The sequence below is a fragment of the Crocodylus porosus genome, unplaced genomic scaffold, assembly GCF_001723895.1.
Source record: "Crocodylus porosus isolate Cpor-Errol unplaced genomic scaffold, CroPor_comp1, whole genome shotgun sequence".
NCBI classification, from domain to species: domain Eukaryota; kingdom Metazoa; phylum Chordata; order Crocodylia; family Crocodylidae; genus Crocodylus; species Crocodylus porosus.
In genome coordinates this window covers 15,359,299-15,374,018 of record NW_017728932.1, presented here as the reverse complement: position 1 = coordinate 15,374,018, position 14,720 = coordinate 15,359,299, and the positions used below count along the sequence as shown (strand labels likewise).

The following is a 14,720-nucleotide window of genomic DNA, read 5'->3' as shown; positions in this document are numbered from 1 at the left end:
CCTCCTTTTCTTTTTCTTTTTTTTTTTTTTTTAAACAACAAATGCCATTGCAAACCAAACAAAAGATCCCTTGTGCCTTCATCCCCCCCCCCATTTTTTCCCCTTCCCTTTCACTAAATGGCACTTTTGAGGCTAGCTGCATTTCATGGTTTATTATAGTAACCCTTTCATAGGGGGAAGATTGCTGCCTTCAAGGACTGGAGGCTTTCACTCACCCCAACCTTGTGCACCCTTCCTTGGACTAAACCAGCAGAGCTGAGGGCTGTGCCTTCCTCGGTGGGCATTTTTGTTGTTGTCGTTGTTGGCAAACCCACTGCTGCTGGAGAGGGCCGTGATATTTTTGGGTGCCTGGAACCCATCCAAATGCCGTGCACCTGGTTGCGTTGCAAAGACCTCCTCAATAGCAAAGATATTATTTTTGGGGTTGGTGGTGAATGTATAGGATTAAAATAGCATCCTCCAGAATAGACCCACAAATATAAAGGAGGCCTGATTGAGGGAGGCAGCAACGAGTAATTGAAGACAGGCAGTGGTTGTGATGTAGAAAATGTTCGGGTCAGGGGTGCAATAGATTTTGCTATTCAGTAAGCGGCGCCCAGCACGGCAGTTTCACTGCCTTTTAATTTCCTCCGTACTTGAACGCTGAATGTAGGAGTGAGGACAGACTGGTGTAAATAATGTAACTGGAAATCTCCGCGCTATGGAAAAGCAGATGAATGCAAATAATGAGACGAGGGAGCACTTGCTTAGTCTTCCTTGCTGATGGAGGAGATGGTGCCAGGGCCTTGCTCTTGGGTTTGATTGGAAGGACAGTGTTCAGCACATTTGGCAAACAGACATTAATAATTGATGCAATTCCAGTATAATTCAGGCAAGGCCTGTGTGTGTGGGGCCTTCATCTACAAAGAGTGGCTCTGGCTGTGAGACAGTGTTAGTCACAGATAGGGAAACAGAGGCCACAAGAGATGCCTGGCAGAGTTGATGTTAGCACTGCCATAGAGCCAGGCTGTGGCTGGCTCCTGTCCAGTGGTACTTGTTTGTACCCTGGTCCTAAACGGGGTCCCTCTGTGCATACAGTATAATTTACCTGAAGGAGGCAACATGCTGTTGCATTGCTTTCCATCCAGAGCTGCTCTCAACTAACTCCTGTGCTCACAGCTGTTGGCAGAGCATCTTCCGGCTACGCTACGCTAGTGACCTTCCCTTGCTGCAGCCTTAGCGGCAAAGCTTTGGACTGTGGCCCTGTGGCTGTGTCCTTTCTCTGGGGAGCTGCAGCTTGGCTAAGCCCTGAAGCCTCCTCATTCTTTCTTTCACACACGAAGCTGGTGACTGATGTTCTCCTCCCTAGCTCAGCCAGGGCAGAGGAGACGGAGGCAGTAGGGGACCGGGTGTGTGCGGGCTGGGGGTAACTGCTGTGTGCAAAACCACATGTGGCAAAGTGGAGCCTTGCAGCTTCATGATAGTGTCCTGATGCTGTTAGTCATTCTGAATGCCTGCAGGTAGAAGCTAAGTGAAGACCACTGCAGGGATCTCCGCTGGGGGAGGGCCCTGCCCAGTGTCTGCGGCCAAGCCTTCTCCTGGGGCACGCTCCACTCCACCCCCTTGTTTCATCGGGTGTTCAGAGCCAAGCCTCTCTGTTGAGGCAGCCACTTCCTCGTGCATCCATGGACGGGGAGCGATCGTGGTCCCTGGGTGTGGGGATTCTCCATGCCTTCCCAACCATGCGTTCGCTGGAGCTGAGTTTCCAAACAACAGTTCTGGATTCAGCTGGATACAACAGAGGTTCTGTTCCCAAGTGTCTGGTTACCATCTCCTGCTGTAACTTCAGTGATGGCTGAGCGCTTTCCTAATGGGAATATTAGCAGGACTGTAAACCACGCTGACCGTTCTGGGCTTGTCACAGACACGGCTGTTAAGTTGGTTTTGGTGACAAACTGCTGTCTGCTGTCCTAGACGCTTCCCTTGGCTTTAGGCTGAATAACATCTCCAATGTGGCAGCTCTGCATGAGGCTGAATGAAGCCAAGGCTGAGTATCACTAGCTTTGCCATTAGTGCCTGTGGCCATGGTGGTCCGGGAAGCAGCATTTGAGAGCTCTGTGCTGGGGTGTCCTTGTTGATAACGTGCTGGGCTGGAAGGCAGGAGACCTGGGTTCTGTTCCTCTGCCAAGCTGCCTCTTCCCCCTGCGCCTCTATCATCCCCTTTAAAATGGGGATTATGCTATCTGTCTTCCACTGCAAAACCCGTTGGGAGCAATGGATCTTCTGCTTCCTGTGTCCTGCCTCCCCGGGTAGACATCTTTCCAGCACTGGCTGCAGTTGATGGCTTGGTGTGTAGACTTGGTGAGGTCTTCCTTGGTGCATGGCTTCTCCAAGAGCCAACAGGCAGACAGGTATTCTGTGGTCCATGTCACCATAGTCATATATCTGGGCTGTCTGAATGACCCTATCCTCACGTATTGTCCTTTGACTTCCTGATTGTTGGTTGAAAGTGTTTTGAATCTCTCTGGGAGCCAGCCCTTCTCTTTACCTGCAGGGATACGTGCATCAGGCATCAATGGGTGACAAATACTGTGGAGTCAGGTGGTGCTACTTGCTGAATGGTTGTGCTACCCACCCATCTGGATAAGAAGCTCTGCAACAAAATCATAGGGGCCAGCGGTTCACACAGAGCAGGGGCAAGCACGGCTTTGCTTGGAAAGAACGCATCTCTGTTTTTAAAGAAGAGTTTTCTCTTTACAGCACTTTTATAGATCTGCTTTATTAATCTAAAGTCAGTAGGGAATCATGCTGTTTGTTCTCCTGGAACATGATCATCAGTGATGTCAGTGGATTCAGTTTGCTTCTTGGGCACTTAAGCTACACTTTGCAGCTAGGTTCAAAAAGAATATAAACCATCTTGTTTCAGACATGGGACACATATCCCATGGGAGCAAGTGTGCTGAGTTTGATGCTGTGCAAATTCTCTTGCCTTGATTAAGGCTGGTCTAAATGCAGGTTTTTGTATAGCATGTTATATGGCGACCTAGTTTTAAGCACCAGTAAAAGGTGTTTGCGTGTACATGACCATTTACTGTGGCTCAGCTGTATCTTCTGTAGGCAGGCCATCCCACATCCGTTCGTAAACAGAACCAGTTATAGCAGGACAAAACCTGCTTATCACCCAGGTTTTGTACTCCTGTCTGCACGTGTATTTTTGTCGCTGTGCCCTTGGACTTGTACCTTGCCCGGAGGTGCTGGGTTCCCTTGGTGTTTCGTGTTTGAATGCAGACATTGTGAGGTCTGTTCAGAGGAAGCTGAATGAAGAGAGAGAGAGAGTGTGTCCATCCCCTGCAATTACAACAGGGGAGCACCGTGTACCGCCAGCCTGAAAGTTCACACGGCTTGAGTCAGGCCACGCAAAGTCCCGGTGTCTCTGCTAGGGTCATGTGGCCATCTGCAGGGGCCAGTCTAAAGGAACAGGCAAAAACCAGGAGATGCCACAGAGCAAAACCCTCGCCCCCGCTCCTGTTAGGTGTGCTTTTGTTTGTCTTGGTGCTCCGCAATCAGCCCTGATTGCAGCACATGCACAATGAGCTCTGTCTGCCCCCAGCTGACACATGCGTGTGACTCATTACAGTTCAGCTCACAAGTCCTTAAGCATGGTGCTAATTAATGGGATGAGATTGTTATTAGCCAGACGCTGCCCTCGGCTGTGGGCTGTGTCTGCACGGCCCTTGTTTCCTTTGCACCTGAGCATCTCCCCTGCCCGTAGCTGAGAGGTGGGGCTGCAGAAATGGGTTTCTGGGGCAGTTGCTGGAGGCTGCTGTTGCTGCTCATGGTTCCTATTCAGCCATGAAGCATTCTCACATTAGCGCATGTTAGAGTCTGGAGTAACTGGCTTAATAAAAAGCCAGGGGGTGTCTCAGCTCCCCCAGGGGCTGACCTAGTACAGCAGCTCCTGTGCTGATCCTGCCAGGCAGCAAAGAAGGCTGTGGACTGTGAGCCCAGAGACCTGGGTGCTGTTCTGCCCGCTGCCTGGTTTGGGGTAAACCTCTTCTTCGTGTCCCTGGCTGCTTCACCTGTATAATGGGGGAGGTGATGATGCCTCCTCCCCTCTGCACGTGCTTTGTGGCCTCTACATCAGAAAAGCCCTTTATTAGTGCCAGATGTTATCGTCATCCAATATTTCAGGCAGTGTTTGATGATGCCCCATAGTTCAAATGCAAGTTGCAAAATCCCTGCCGCAATTAATTATGTCTACAATTGTGCTTATGTGCATGCTGATAACCACATCTCCAAAGTGCTTGGAGAGCTTGGGGTAAAAAAATGTTCCTAATCACAAAGTGGTGATTCTCTTTCAATCACCCTGACTCGGAGCAGGACCGTAGGACTTGTACCCGCTGCATGAGATAGTTAAGAAATGTTATCTGTTTTAATATATTAACTTACTCTTGAACAAGGTGTCGCATTAGTTCATTATTAGGTTGCTGGAAGGCACAAATGAAATTGGGTTTTTCAATATTATTTTTTAACGTCTGCACTCTTATCCTTTCTCCTCCATTCCTCTTCCTCTGCCTCATACCAAGCAATGTATTAAATACATTTAATAGGGTTCCTTCATCTCAATGTTGGCATTAAAAACTAAATTAGCGAGTGCTGGGTCCTCTTACAGGAGGTGCTACAATTTATAGCTCTCATTTGGTTTCCTGCTGCATGTTTGAATTGTCTTTTTGTTCTTGTAGCTCTGAGCGCACTTGCTAAATTGTCTGTCTCAGCTTGAATCCCTCTGCAAGATGAATTTCAAGACAGCATCTCATAAGCCCATTATTACTGCTGCAGAAATATTGTAGCTTCTGCCCCCTTGGTTCTGGAGACAACAGTGTGGTTCCCTGGTTCTCTCAAAAGCAAAGAGAAACATAATTAATGACCTGATTCAGGAACACGCTTAGCCCATTCATAACTTTGAGCGTGTTGGAAGCTGATGGAACAGGCTGTGTGCTCGAAGTTAAGCTGGTTGTGGCATTGCTTGCCGCGAGAGCTTCTCATCATAGATTCGCAACCCAGAAGGGCCCGCTGGAACATCTGGGCCTGCCACGAGCCAGAGAATGCCTCTCGGTTCATCCGACAGCAAGCTTAGCTAATGTTTAAAGCACAGCTTCCGGAAAACCATTTGGCCTTGATCAGAAGGCCGCGAGAGATGGAGAGTCGACCACCTGCCTCGGTAGTCTGTTCTGGGCAGAATTGCCTTCGCTGTTTAAATCTGAGCCTTGTTCCTAATTGAAATTTGTCGGGGTTTAACGTTAGCTATTGTGGGTCTAGACTCTTTCATTATTCTCACATAGACATGATTTTTCATCCTCGGGAAGCACGTAGAGACTTTGGCAGTGCCCAGCACCCTGTGAACTTCCTGGGGTTTGGAAAGCTGCTCCGAGATCCCTCTCAAAGTTTAGGTGGCTCGTGGGAGCTCTCCTTGCCTACTCTTCTAGGTAGAGGCATGGGAATTTATTTTAAGGAAAATTTTTTGTGTCCCAGGTCACATTAGCCAGATCAGGTCCATATTTGTTTCAAACATTCGAGACCCATATGTGGCCCTGCTACCGGGAAATATCCTCCACCCCAGCCTGGGACTTCAGATACTTCCATATCCTTTGGCAGGCATCCTACGTGCAGGCCCAGGCCTGGAGGCTTGGGTTTTGGATGCCCCCGAGTTTCGTTTGCCCTCAGCCGTATGGCCGCAGGAGCAAGATAGGGATGAGTCTCCCATTTCCATAAAGTCAGTGTGTAGCCAAGATCCTCCCACTGCAACCTGGCCAGTGGGAAGCTAACTACAAGGCTGTCATAGGGAGTCCTGTCCACAAGCAGACAAGGGTGCACCCTCCACTACACAGTGCCATTTTAATTGCATTACCTTGGTCAGGGAGGCGGTCTTCCTAGCTGCATCGGGAAAGACCGCTCTCCTGGTACGGGGATAGGACCTGCCAAGGGAATGTGTAGTAAACCTCCCACTTAGCTGCTAGAGCGGGAAGGTCTTGGCTTTAAGCCCACTTTATGGAAATGGGAGACTCCTCCCTGGCTTGCCCCTGGGGCCTTACAGTTGAGGGCAAGCAAAACTCGGGGCATCTGAACCCCAAGCCTCTGGGCTTGGGCCTGCAAGTGGGATGCCCGCCAAAGGTTTTGGAAACATCCAAAGGCCCAGATGGAGGTGGAGGATGTTTGCCGGTAGTAGGGCTGCTTATGGTTCTGGACTGACTCTCGGATTTGGAATTTGTTTGGACTAATTTGGCTTGGACTACGGAAAATTTAATAATAAATAAATAAACTTTCCCTAGCCATCATCATGGTCATGGTATTTCCCTGGGAATTAGGGCAGTTATATTTGGGGTAGGGAAGAGCAACTGGGGCACTGGTGGTTTCACAGACACTAACACCAAGGAACTGATCAACATCTCAGATTACATGGTGAGCTAGAAGATGATAAACTGTCACTGCAGCTCTTGCGTGGGTTCGGTTGAGCCAGCCTAGGATGGCAGACTCGGGGTACACGTAGATCTCTGCACACATGGTCTGAACCTGTGGGTCTGTGGGTAAAGTCACTCCCATGGGTAAAAATGTCTGTGTCCCCCAGCAGGTCTGGAAGCGGTCTGGCGCGTGGTTCTACAAGGGGCTGCCCAAGTACATCCTGCCCTCGAAAAGTTCCAGCAAAGCCAACAACCTGTTCCTGCGGCCACAGCAACCAGAGCCTGCTGCGCAAGCGGTGAAGGGCATTGAGACCAACCGGTTCTACACCTGGGCCAGAGGGAGAGGTCAGTCCCCTGCGGCCTCCTTGCATTGACTGTGTATGCTGGGCTCACAGCACCCCAAGTGTTGGGGGGAACTGCCTGAGCTGGGGAACGTGCTTGGCTGGATGGTTAGGGCTGGGTGATGGGGGCAGGGCGGTTAACAGTTCCCTGGTGGCCAGTGCATTGATCTGGGAGCTCTTGGGTTCTCCAGCTTACTTGCCGTGAGACTTGAGTCACTTCCGACCACCGTTTTCCCTTCCTCTTTCCCCACCTGTTCTGTGCAGATGGTCCCGGAGTATCTGGTAGCGAGTGTGATTCTACATGCTGCTGAACTCTGCCAGCTGCCATTGTTACGCTGGGCTCCATACAGAATACAGAGACCCCTGCCCCAAAGAGCTTGCTGTTTAAAGGATGTAGCCAGTGTCTTGCCCAGCCTTCCTGCCTTCTGCTGGTCTCTGACAACTTCAATTTAGTAGAGCCTTTCTTGCCAGTGTCAGAGAGGGCCTTGCTGTTTGAAATGCTTATAGCAATGTTGGGAAATGCTCAAATTGGCCCCTGTTCTCTGAGGAGATGGGCTAGCGTGTTTTGAGTGAGGAGCTCCCCATAAATATCATTCAGGTGGCAAGAGGAGTCCAGAACCAGCCAAAGAGCACAAAAGCTGCCTTGATAACAGTGTTCCTTTAATAGGTATAAGCAATGCAGAGCCTTTCTCCCTTGCTCTGGCAGATATACAGCTCATTGCCATTTTATAGGCAGAATAATATGATCACGGTCCTTGCCCAGGTTTATGTCCCGCTTTCTTCCCTCGCTATTCTTCCTGCCTCTTGTCCTTTAGACAGCTTTTCCGTGGGAGCCCCCAGTCATAACTCATGAGTGAACTGGATGCAGGAGCATTTAGTTCTTTTCATCCTTGCCCTTTAAACAGCTCTCTCCTGCTAGTGCCCTGCCTGCCACAAAATTGCCAAGCAAGAGTACCAGGTACAGACTCCCCCCACCTTGCTCTGAGGCAGATTGGCTCTAGTTGTGGATTTTTTCTTCCCCACATAAACAAGGACAGCTTTGAGCATCCTAGCTGGAGAGCAGGGCGCCTTGTGCTGGACAGAATAGCAGGATGCATCCCTGCCCCAAGCAGCTTCCAGTGCAAACAGATGAGAGAGATGACAGCTGGGACAAGGGAAGTTTTGTATCCCCATTTCACAGAGGGGCAACTGCATGAGAAAATAGAATTCATAAAATTCCACAAAATTCATACCTTATTCATAGAAGTCTATAAAATCCAGTTCATGCATCCCTCGCATCCCGCTGGCACCCTGCGTCAGTCAGCCTTGCCTCTGATGCTGTCCTCAATCACTTCTTGTTTGAGTCTCGCAGCCATTTAGGGAACGCCCTTCGGCTTCCCTCGTAACAGTTGTTTGCATGCGAGCTGTTCACTGCCTCCTTCCAGGCAGAGGTTACAGATCAGTCTGTGCGTGCGACTAGCATCCCCTTGGCACTGATCCCAAAGTGACGTGCGGTGATACCTCTGAGATGGACCCGAGGTCTGTGGCCTCGGTTAGCCAAGGTGTTCAGTAACATGTTAACGGGCCAGTGTGGACCTTGCTGGGAACCTTCAGCTCATATCAAAGTGGAAAGCATGAGACATTGCCTCTGTTACCCGCACCCTGTTATACCTCCACCTGCTGACCACACATGTGTAGCACCTGCCAGACTCTGGGCAGACCAGGACCTGGCAGGCTGCAAAATGTAGAGCTGCCTTATTAGGCAGGATGTCCTTGGGAATGAATCACGGCAATACTGTCCTTCTGACAGAATGGATGAGGGCTGCTCCTTATGGGGTTTTTGTTACCTTAGGCAACAGTAAGGGGGAAGATTGGCTTAACAGACAAGTTCTAGCTCTCAGGCTCGGAGGTGGGCTCTGTCTCCAGGCTTTTATACAATTTCTGTTGAGCGCGGGGATGCTGGGTCCCGTCGCACTGCTGCAGGGCTTGAGCCAAGCTTCCAGCCTCGGCATTAAGGGGAATTAAAAGGAAAACCAGCCTGGCACGGGCAGCATAATTGGGCTGTTGCTTTGAGTGGCTCAGTTTAGCAGCTCAGGTTGAGGCAGCTGCTTCCCACCACTTGGAGAGGGCTGGGAGCAGAAATCTCCTCTCTGCTTGTGGCAGCCAAGCAGAAGGGGCTCGTTATTCCGGCTGTCAGGTTTAGGTAAGCATTTGTCACGTTATATTTTGCACAATTAAAGTGACAGCCCATGTTGGTGAATCCAGCTGTTTGTGTTCATGGCCCGCACAGCAGAGCGTGCAAGGCAGCGGCTGCGGCTACTGCTAGCGTCAGCAAGGGCTTAGATTGGTCAGTCACAAGTGCCCTGCCCTGATCTGGGTCAGGGAAGGGGAGGATGGTCTGATGGGAGCCCGGAGAGTCTCTGCTCTGCTACAGGTGGCCGGTGAGACCTTTCCTGGAGACCCGTGTACTGGAAATAGCAGCCCTGCCCTTCCTTACTGTTGTGCTGCCAGGGGCAACTTTGGGCATGCATGTACCACATCAGCGGCTGTTCACAGCCCATCCCTCTGCACGTGCTGCTCTGGGCTGGTACCCAGTGCCAGCTCTTGAGCCCTCGTTCTCCAGCAAAAGGGGTTGTTGGGTTTGTTTTTCTTACACACCCGTTTCCTTGCACACTCATTCACCCCGGGATTTGCTCTTGCCTTTAGTTTTTCCTGTAATAAACAAGCCGTTGCCATGGGAATGGTATGATTTTATTTAAGGCACAAACATGTGTTGTCACTGGGAGAATGGCAATCACATTTCTGAGGCTGGAGGATGGCCCTGCTAGCCGTGATGGCATGCACGTCAGTGTTTTGCCCTGGGTCAGGAGGGAACCGGCCAGTTAGAAGCAGGGGGAAATAAACAGCAGGGATTTCCTTTGGTCAATGTTTTTCTCTTGCAGAGAGATATTCAGAGCGGCTGGGGGAAAATGTGGTCCCTGAGCTTCTGCTCTGTGTGGTGCCAGAGCTGTGCGCTGCCATGTTTTTCCTGCAGCTTTCCCAACTCTTGTATCAAAGTGTACAAGTTTGTGGCCAGAGGAGGCACTGGCGCACCCCTCTGCAGGTGGCACGGGGAGAAGCCGCAGGTCAGGAGAACGCAGCTTTGTTTCCTGACACCTTTGCCTGTAAGAATGGTGCCCTACCCTGCTGCATGGAGGGGAGTCGGGGAGCGCTTAGCAGCCCAGGGGTGTTGGCAGGCTGCCCCGTCCGTGCTGGCAGCCACACAGCCCCAGTTTTGACTGCGTGTGTGGGGACTCTCTTCAGCTGACAGTGCCTTGGCTGCATCCCCACACGGTCCCCACCTGCCCTGGTGTCCGTGTCTCCCCTTTCTATGTAGGGACCTTGTTGGCTGCTGACTCTGGCACAGAGAGAGAAAATGGCTTTTGGAGGCCATGCAGTGAGTCTGTGGCTGATCTTGGAGTGGATCCTGGGTCTCCTGTAGGGGGTCCAAGCAATTGTGGTCTGGAGACCTCCCTTTCACCTCTGCCACAGTTTCCCTCAGTGACCTTTGGCAAGTCACCTAGCTTGTTTGTGCCTCCATCCCCCAGCTCTGTGGTGGGGAACACAGCACTGACCTACCTCTCATAGGTGCTGTGAGGTTAAATCCACTGCAGACTGTGAGGTGCCCAGCACAGCAGCGATGGGGTGCAGATAGATTCAGCCCTGAGGTCCACCTGCCTGCATCCCTGCCGATCCCTCAAGACGAATCTGCCCTAGCCGTCTCAATCCTGGCACGATACTTCCTCTGTGTGCGAATGAACCTGGGCTCTACCTAGGGCACCCAGGAGGGGAGGACCCTTTCTCCTGGGGGGGTTGGTTGGCTACTCAGCTCTCCACTTGGCTCGGGGAATGTCATATTCCCTTCCCTGTGGGTTCAATCTGAGCAGACGTTTTTCCTGAGCCTCTTCTATGAGGTATCATGGGGGGTTTTGTTGTCGTGGTAAGACGCTTCTCCTCCCCCGTTGTCCCTGGGGATTATTGCTCTGGGAGAGAGTGCTCAAAGTGCTCTTAAAGATGTGGTGTGAACGCAGAACTGCACTCGGCTCGTAAGCAGAGCCCCAATGCCTGGTGCTTGCTGGAAAGATTAATGTGGCCCAGTGCCCAGGTGAGAGGATGCAGAAGCCACTAAAGACTTGCCTATTCATAGCTCTGGGGCCAGATAACCTGGTGCTGTCCTTCCTGAACTCTCCAAGCCAAGATGGGGCATGCTGGGCCGGCACTTGCATAGAGAGAATGGTGCCGGTGAGCTGCGAGGTGGCCCTGGGGCCAAAGGGTGTTGTGCTGCCAGAGGTGCCACCCAGGTCTCCACGGCCTTTGCAGTTCTCTTAGCATCCGCTCAACTGTCCTAGCCCAATTCCAGCTGAATTCCAGTCCATCTTCCTCACATCCTTCTGGGAGGCAATGTCCTTTTTCCCTCTCCTGGCCTACACTGCTGCTGGGGGCTCTTACATTCTGGTGCAGAGTTGGCTGCACAGTCCAGTGACTTCATACCTTTTCCTTGTTGGCAGGGTGCTGGGCCCAAAGCACTGCAGGATGCTCAGAGGGGAGGTGATGGACAGCTCATTCTTGGGGCTCTTGAGGCACAGGGACACGCACCGCCTTCCCGTACATCTCGCAGAAGGGGCTGCCTGCCTCTCCAAAGTCCCTCCTCACAGTCCTGGGGGGAGGAGGGTGTGGGTGGGACTTATCCGACAAAAACAGGAGCTGCTGCTGTTTTCTCCCCGCAGGGGCCGTAGGGGATACGTGGGCCCCACTCAGACAGGTCCTGCCTCAAAGAGCCTGCAGCCTAGGTAGATGAGAGAGATGCCAGTGGGAATGGGACAGAGGGGCGTGGGGTGTTAAAGCGCCTCCCCAAGGCTGCACAGTGGGCTAGGAGCAGAGGTGGAAACAAGACCTAGGTCTCCCAAGCCCTGGTGTCTTCTCCACCAGTCTGTGCTGCCTTTCTGCTGTAACGGGGCTCCCCCACCCCAAGTACTGCTTCCTGTGGCTCCTCTCTGCGCTGCCGTCCTGGCCGCCACCCAAGCACCTTTTTGCAGGCAGCCTCAGAGTTTTTTCATCCAGCAGTTGTCTCTACTGATTTATTTGTTGCTGGTGGCGTTTCTGAAGCCAGCGGTGTCTCTCCGCTCCTGTCATGCTGCGAAGGCTTCATCCAGGTGTTTGCCGCTTTGTCAAATTGCAGCAGCGAGGTCGAGGCTGTTCCGAATGTTTTTCATTCATCAACATGAGCTGTCGCCAGTTATTTCAAGGAAGGAGCCAGCACTGCTGTGCGCCTGCCTGCTCTTTACCCCGCACTCAGGGGGAGAGGAGTGATGCGGCCACAGCCCTTGGCCTCCCTGTGTGGGGCTTGTCCTGGATTCCTGACGCTTGTACCTCAGGAAAAGGGGACGTGGCATGTACTCTGTGCACAGCTTTTGGTGGACCGAACAGGGTAGAATTGCCTTTGCCACGCTGAGACACAAAGCCAGTTTTGGTTCCTCCAGCTGCAGGTGGATCCTGGAGAAGGATGAATTTCAGCTCTCAGTACTGCTCCAAAGTGTTATTGCTTGGTGAGCTGGAGAGTGATTTCTGTGTGTGTGTGTGCATGCACACCTTTGTGCCCTAATCCCTTCTACCTGCTTTTGAATGCTCCAGTAGGAATAAATCCTGTGGATCTGAAGACATGAAAGGGATGGTGACCTCCCACACACACCCCCTGAAGTCAGCTGGGACACTTGTTACTGCTTGCAGAGGCACCATCTGAACCCAAGACTCGAGCAGCAAAGCACACACCTGTTGCTGGTGGAGCAGCAGCTCTGCCTCGAGCAGGGAGGCATTACCGAGGACCTGGAAGTACCCTGAGCAGAGCGGAGCTGAGGTTGTCTTACCCGTGTGCAGAGGCCGAGGCCAGCACTTTGGCTGACAACACAGCAGTACATCTCAGCTTGGCAGAGATGATGAAGGATAAATGCATCACGTGCCCTGAAAATGCAGCCACCCAGAAGGCTCCTGTTGATCTATCAGCATCTGCCAGAGTGCCAGATTTATGATTTCTGGTCTCCGTACAGCTCCAGCAGAAGGTCAGGGAGTCTTGAGAGAAAAATTGCTTTAAAGAGAAACATTAGCACAGTGGGTAAAATATGCTCTAATGGCCACCATGGGAAAGAGAGCAGACAGGCTGGCCCGGGAGTTGGAGGTGCCCCATGCTCGTTAATACCTTTTACACAGAGCCATTCCTCTCTGGAGCATTTGGAGGCAAACAGGGCAGCGGGATGATAAACCGTCTCCTGCCGCCTTGTCCCTGGCCCTTCCTCGAGCAGTCTCTGTTTTGCGGAGCAAGACACAAAGTGATGTCCCCCATGTGAATTCCCGAGCCCAGCTTTCATTTGTAAACGTCTCTCCCGGATGGGAGCAGATGTGGCTTTGATGGATAGCCCCTAAGGGGTCGTCAACCATGCGGCAGAACTCGGAGGGCAGGACTCCCCAGGGAGCCGGGGACTGTGGGAGCCAGGCGGGTGGTCCTTTGAAACCCCAGCAAGAGACGAGTGCCAGAATGACCAGTTCGCCGAGGTCCAGGCTTTCCAGCAGAAGACCTGGGATTTGGGGCTTGAGGTTTTGTTTTGTTTTTGTAAATTCCCTCTAGATACCTGGGAAAATCTAGGGGGGTTTCATGCTTTTACAACTCAGCTGGAAGGCCCAGACCCTAGTGAGAATGTGCCCTGTTGGCAGTGGAGGTCCGTTCCCAGTCAGCGGCTCTCGCAGCCCCTTTGTTGGCAGGATTTATGAAAGCAGTTCAGGAGCCCGATGTCTGATGGTGCAGGTAGACAGAGTGCCCGGGGGCTGGGCCAGCCCAGGAGAGTGCCGCAGACACAATAGGAGCCAGCGCCATTGAGGAACGAGGAGTGAGAAAATAGGCTGGCGGGCTGCGCCGTCTCTCTCCAGCTCTGCGGAGCTGCTCTGATCAAGATCGCTGTGCGAGGGGAGCTGGTGGAGAGGCCGATCTCAATAGCTTTCCAATAACGCCAACCGCCAGCTTTCATACACTCTGAGATAATAATGCCAGAAATGCTTTATTTTCATTATTACATTAAAAAAAAATAGTTTGTGTAGACTGGAGAGCTGCTTCAATGCGATGGTGTTTGCAGAGGCCCTGGATGGAAATGTTCAACAGGTCGCATGCGCACGGAGGGGAAATACACCAGCCCTTTTGCCCTGCACAGTGTTAATAGACTTGTATATCTTGCAAAATGCATGCAATGAATTTGAGGATCACTGAGAGGAGGTGACCTGACGGCTCTCGTCACTACAGAGGTGTCTGAGCATCTTGTGGTCTCTTGTGACATTGCCCTTAGCAGAGCAGCCAGACCTGGGAGGACCAGGTTGGACTCGGACCTGTTCAGCCTTCCCATGAGCGAAACGCGCCTGTTCTTTACACCTTGTGTGGGTGCTGTAATGCCCTTGCTGGGGCGCGGGGCTGAGGGGGGAACTTGGCAGAGCCTGGATTCATAGCCTAACTCTGCCACAAGCTTCCTGTTGGACCTTGGGCAAGTCTTCTAAACACCGCGTGATTGTCCCCTCACCCCTGCATGGCAATAACGGTACTGCGCAGAGGATGACGCCTTGAATGTGGGGAAGATGCTCCGATACTGCAGTGATGGGTCAGAGGAAAGCTTACAAGCAAACGCACATGAGCAGTAGGGCTTTTCCCAGGAGGCAGTTGTAGCTTGGGCCTCAAATTTACCTCTAGGAGCTGAGAACCATGTTCTGAACACTGGGCAGAAACACTACCTGCCTCAGTCAAACGGGGGGATCTGTGGGGCACAGTCCAAAAAGCAGACGTTTCCCCATCTTCCCCCGTGTCTGTCTGCCATTGCATGAAGTGCTTTTGCTGTTGGGAGAAGCTCCCTTCTCACTCCACATAAAGCAGCTGGCAGTCAAATTGGATTTT

The 14,720-nt window shown here is 52.0% G+C and overlaps 1 protein-coding gene across 2 annotated transcripts in view; it reads left to right on the top strand.

Annotated features, from left to right (window-relative positions):
- The window catches only part of RPH3AL (rabphilin 3A-like (without C2 domains)), a 57,809-nt gene that overhangs the window by 29,989 nt on the left and 13,100 nt on the right, over positions 1–14,720 (top strand). For both annotated transcript variants that reach the window (XM_019545717.1, XM_019545718.1), the window contains exon 6: positions 6,608–6,782. In XM_019545717.1, coding sequence (XP_019401262.1) covers positions 6,608–6,782 — 175 coding nt within the window. The remainder of the gene's footprint in view (positions 1–6,607; positions 6,783–14,720) is intronic.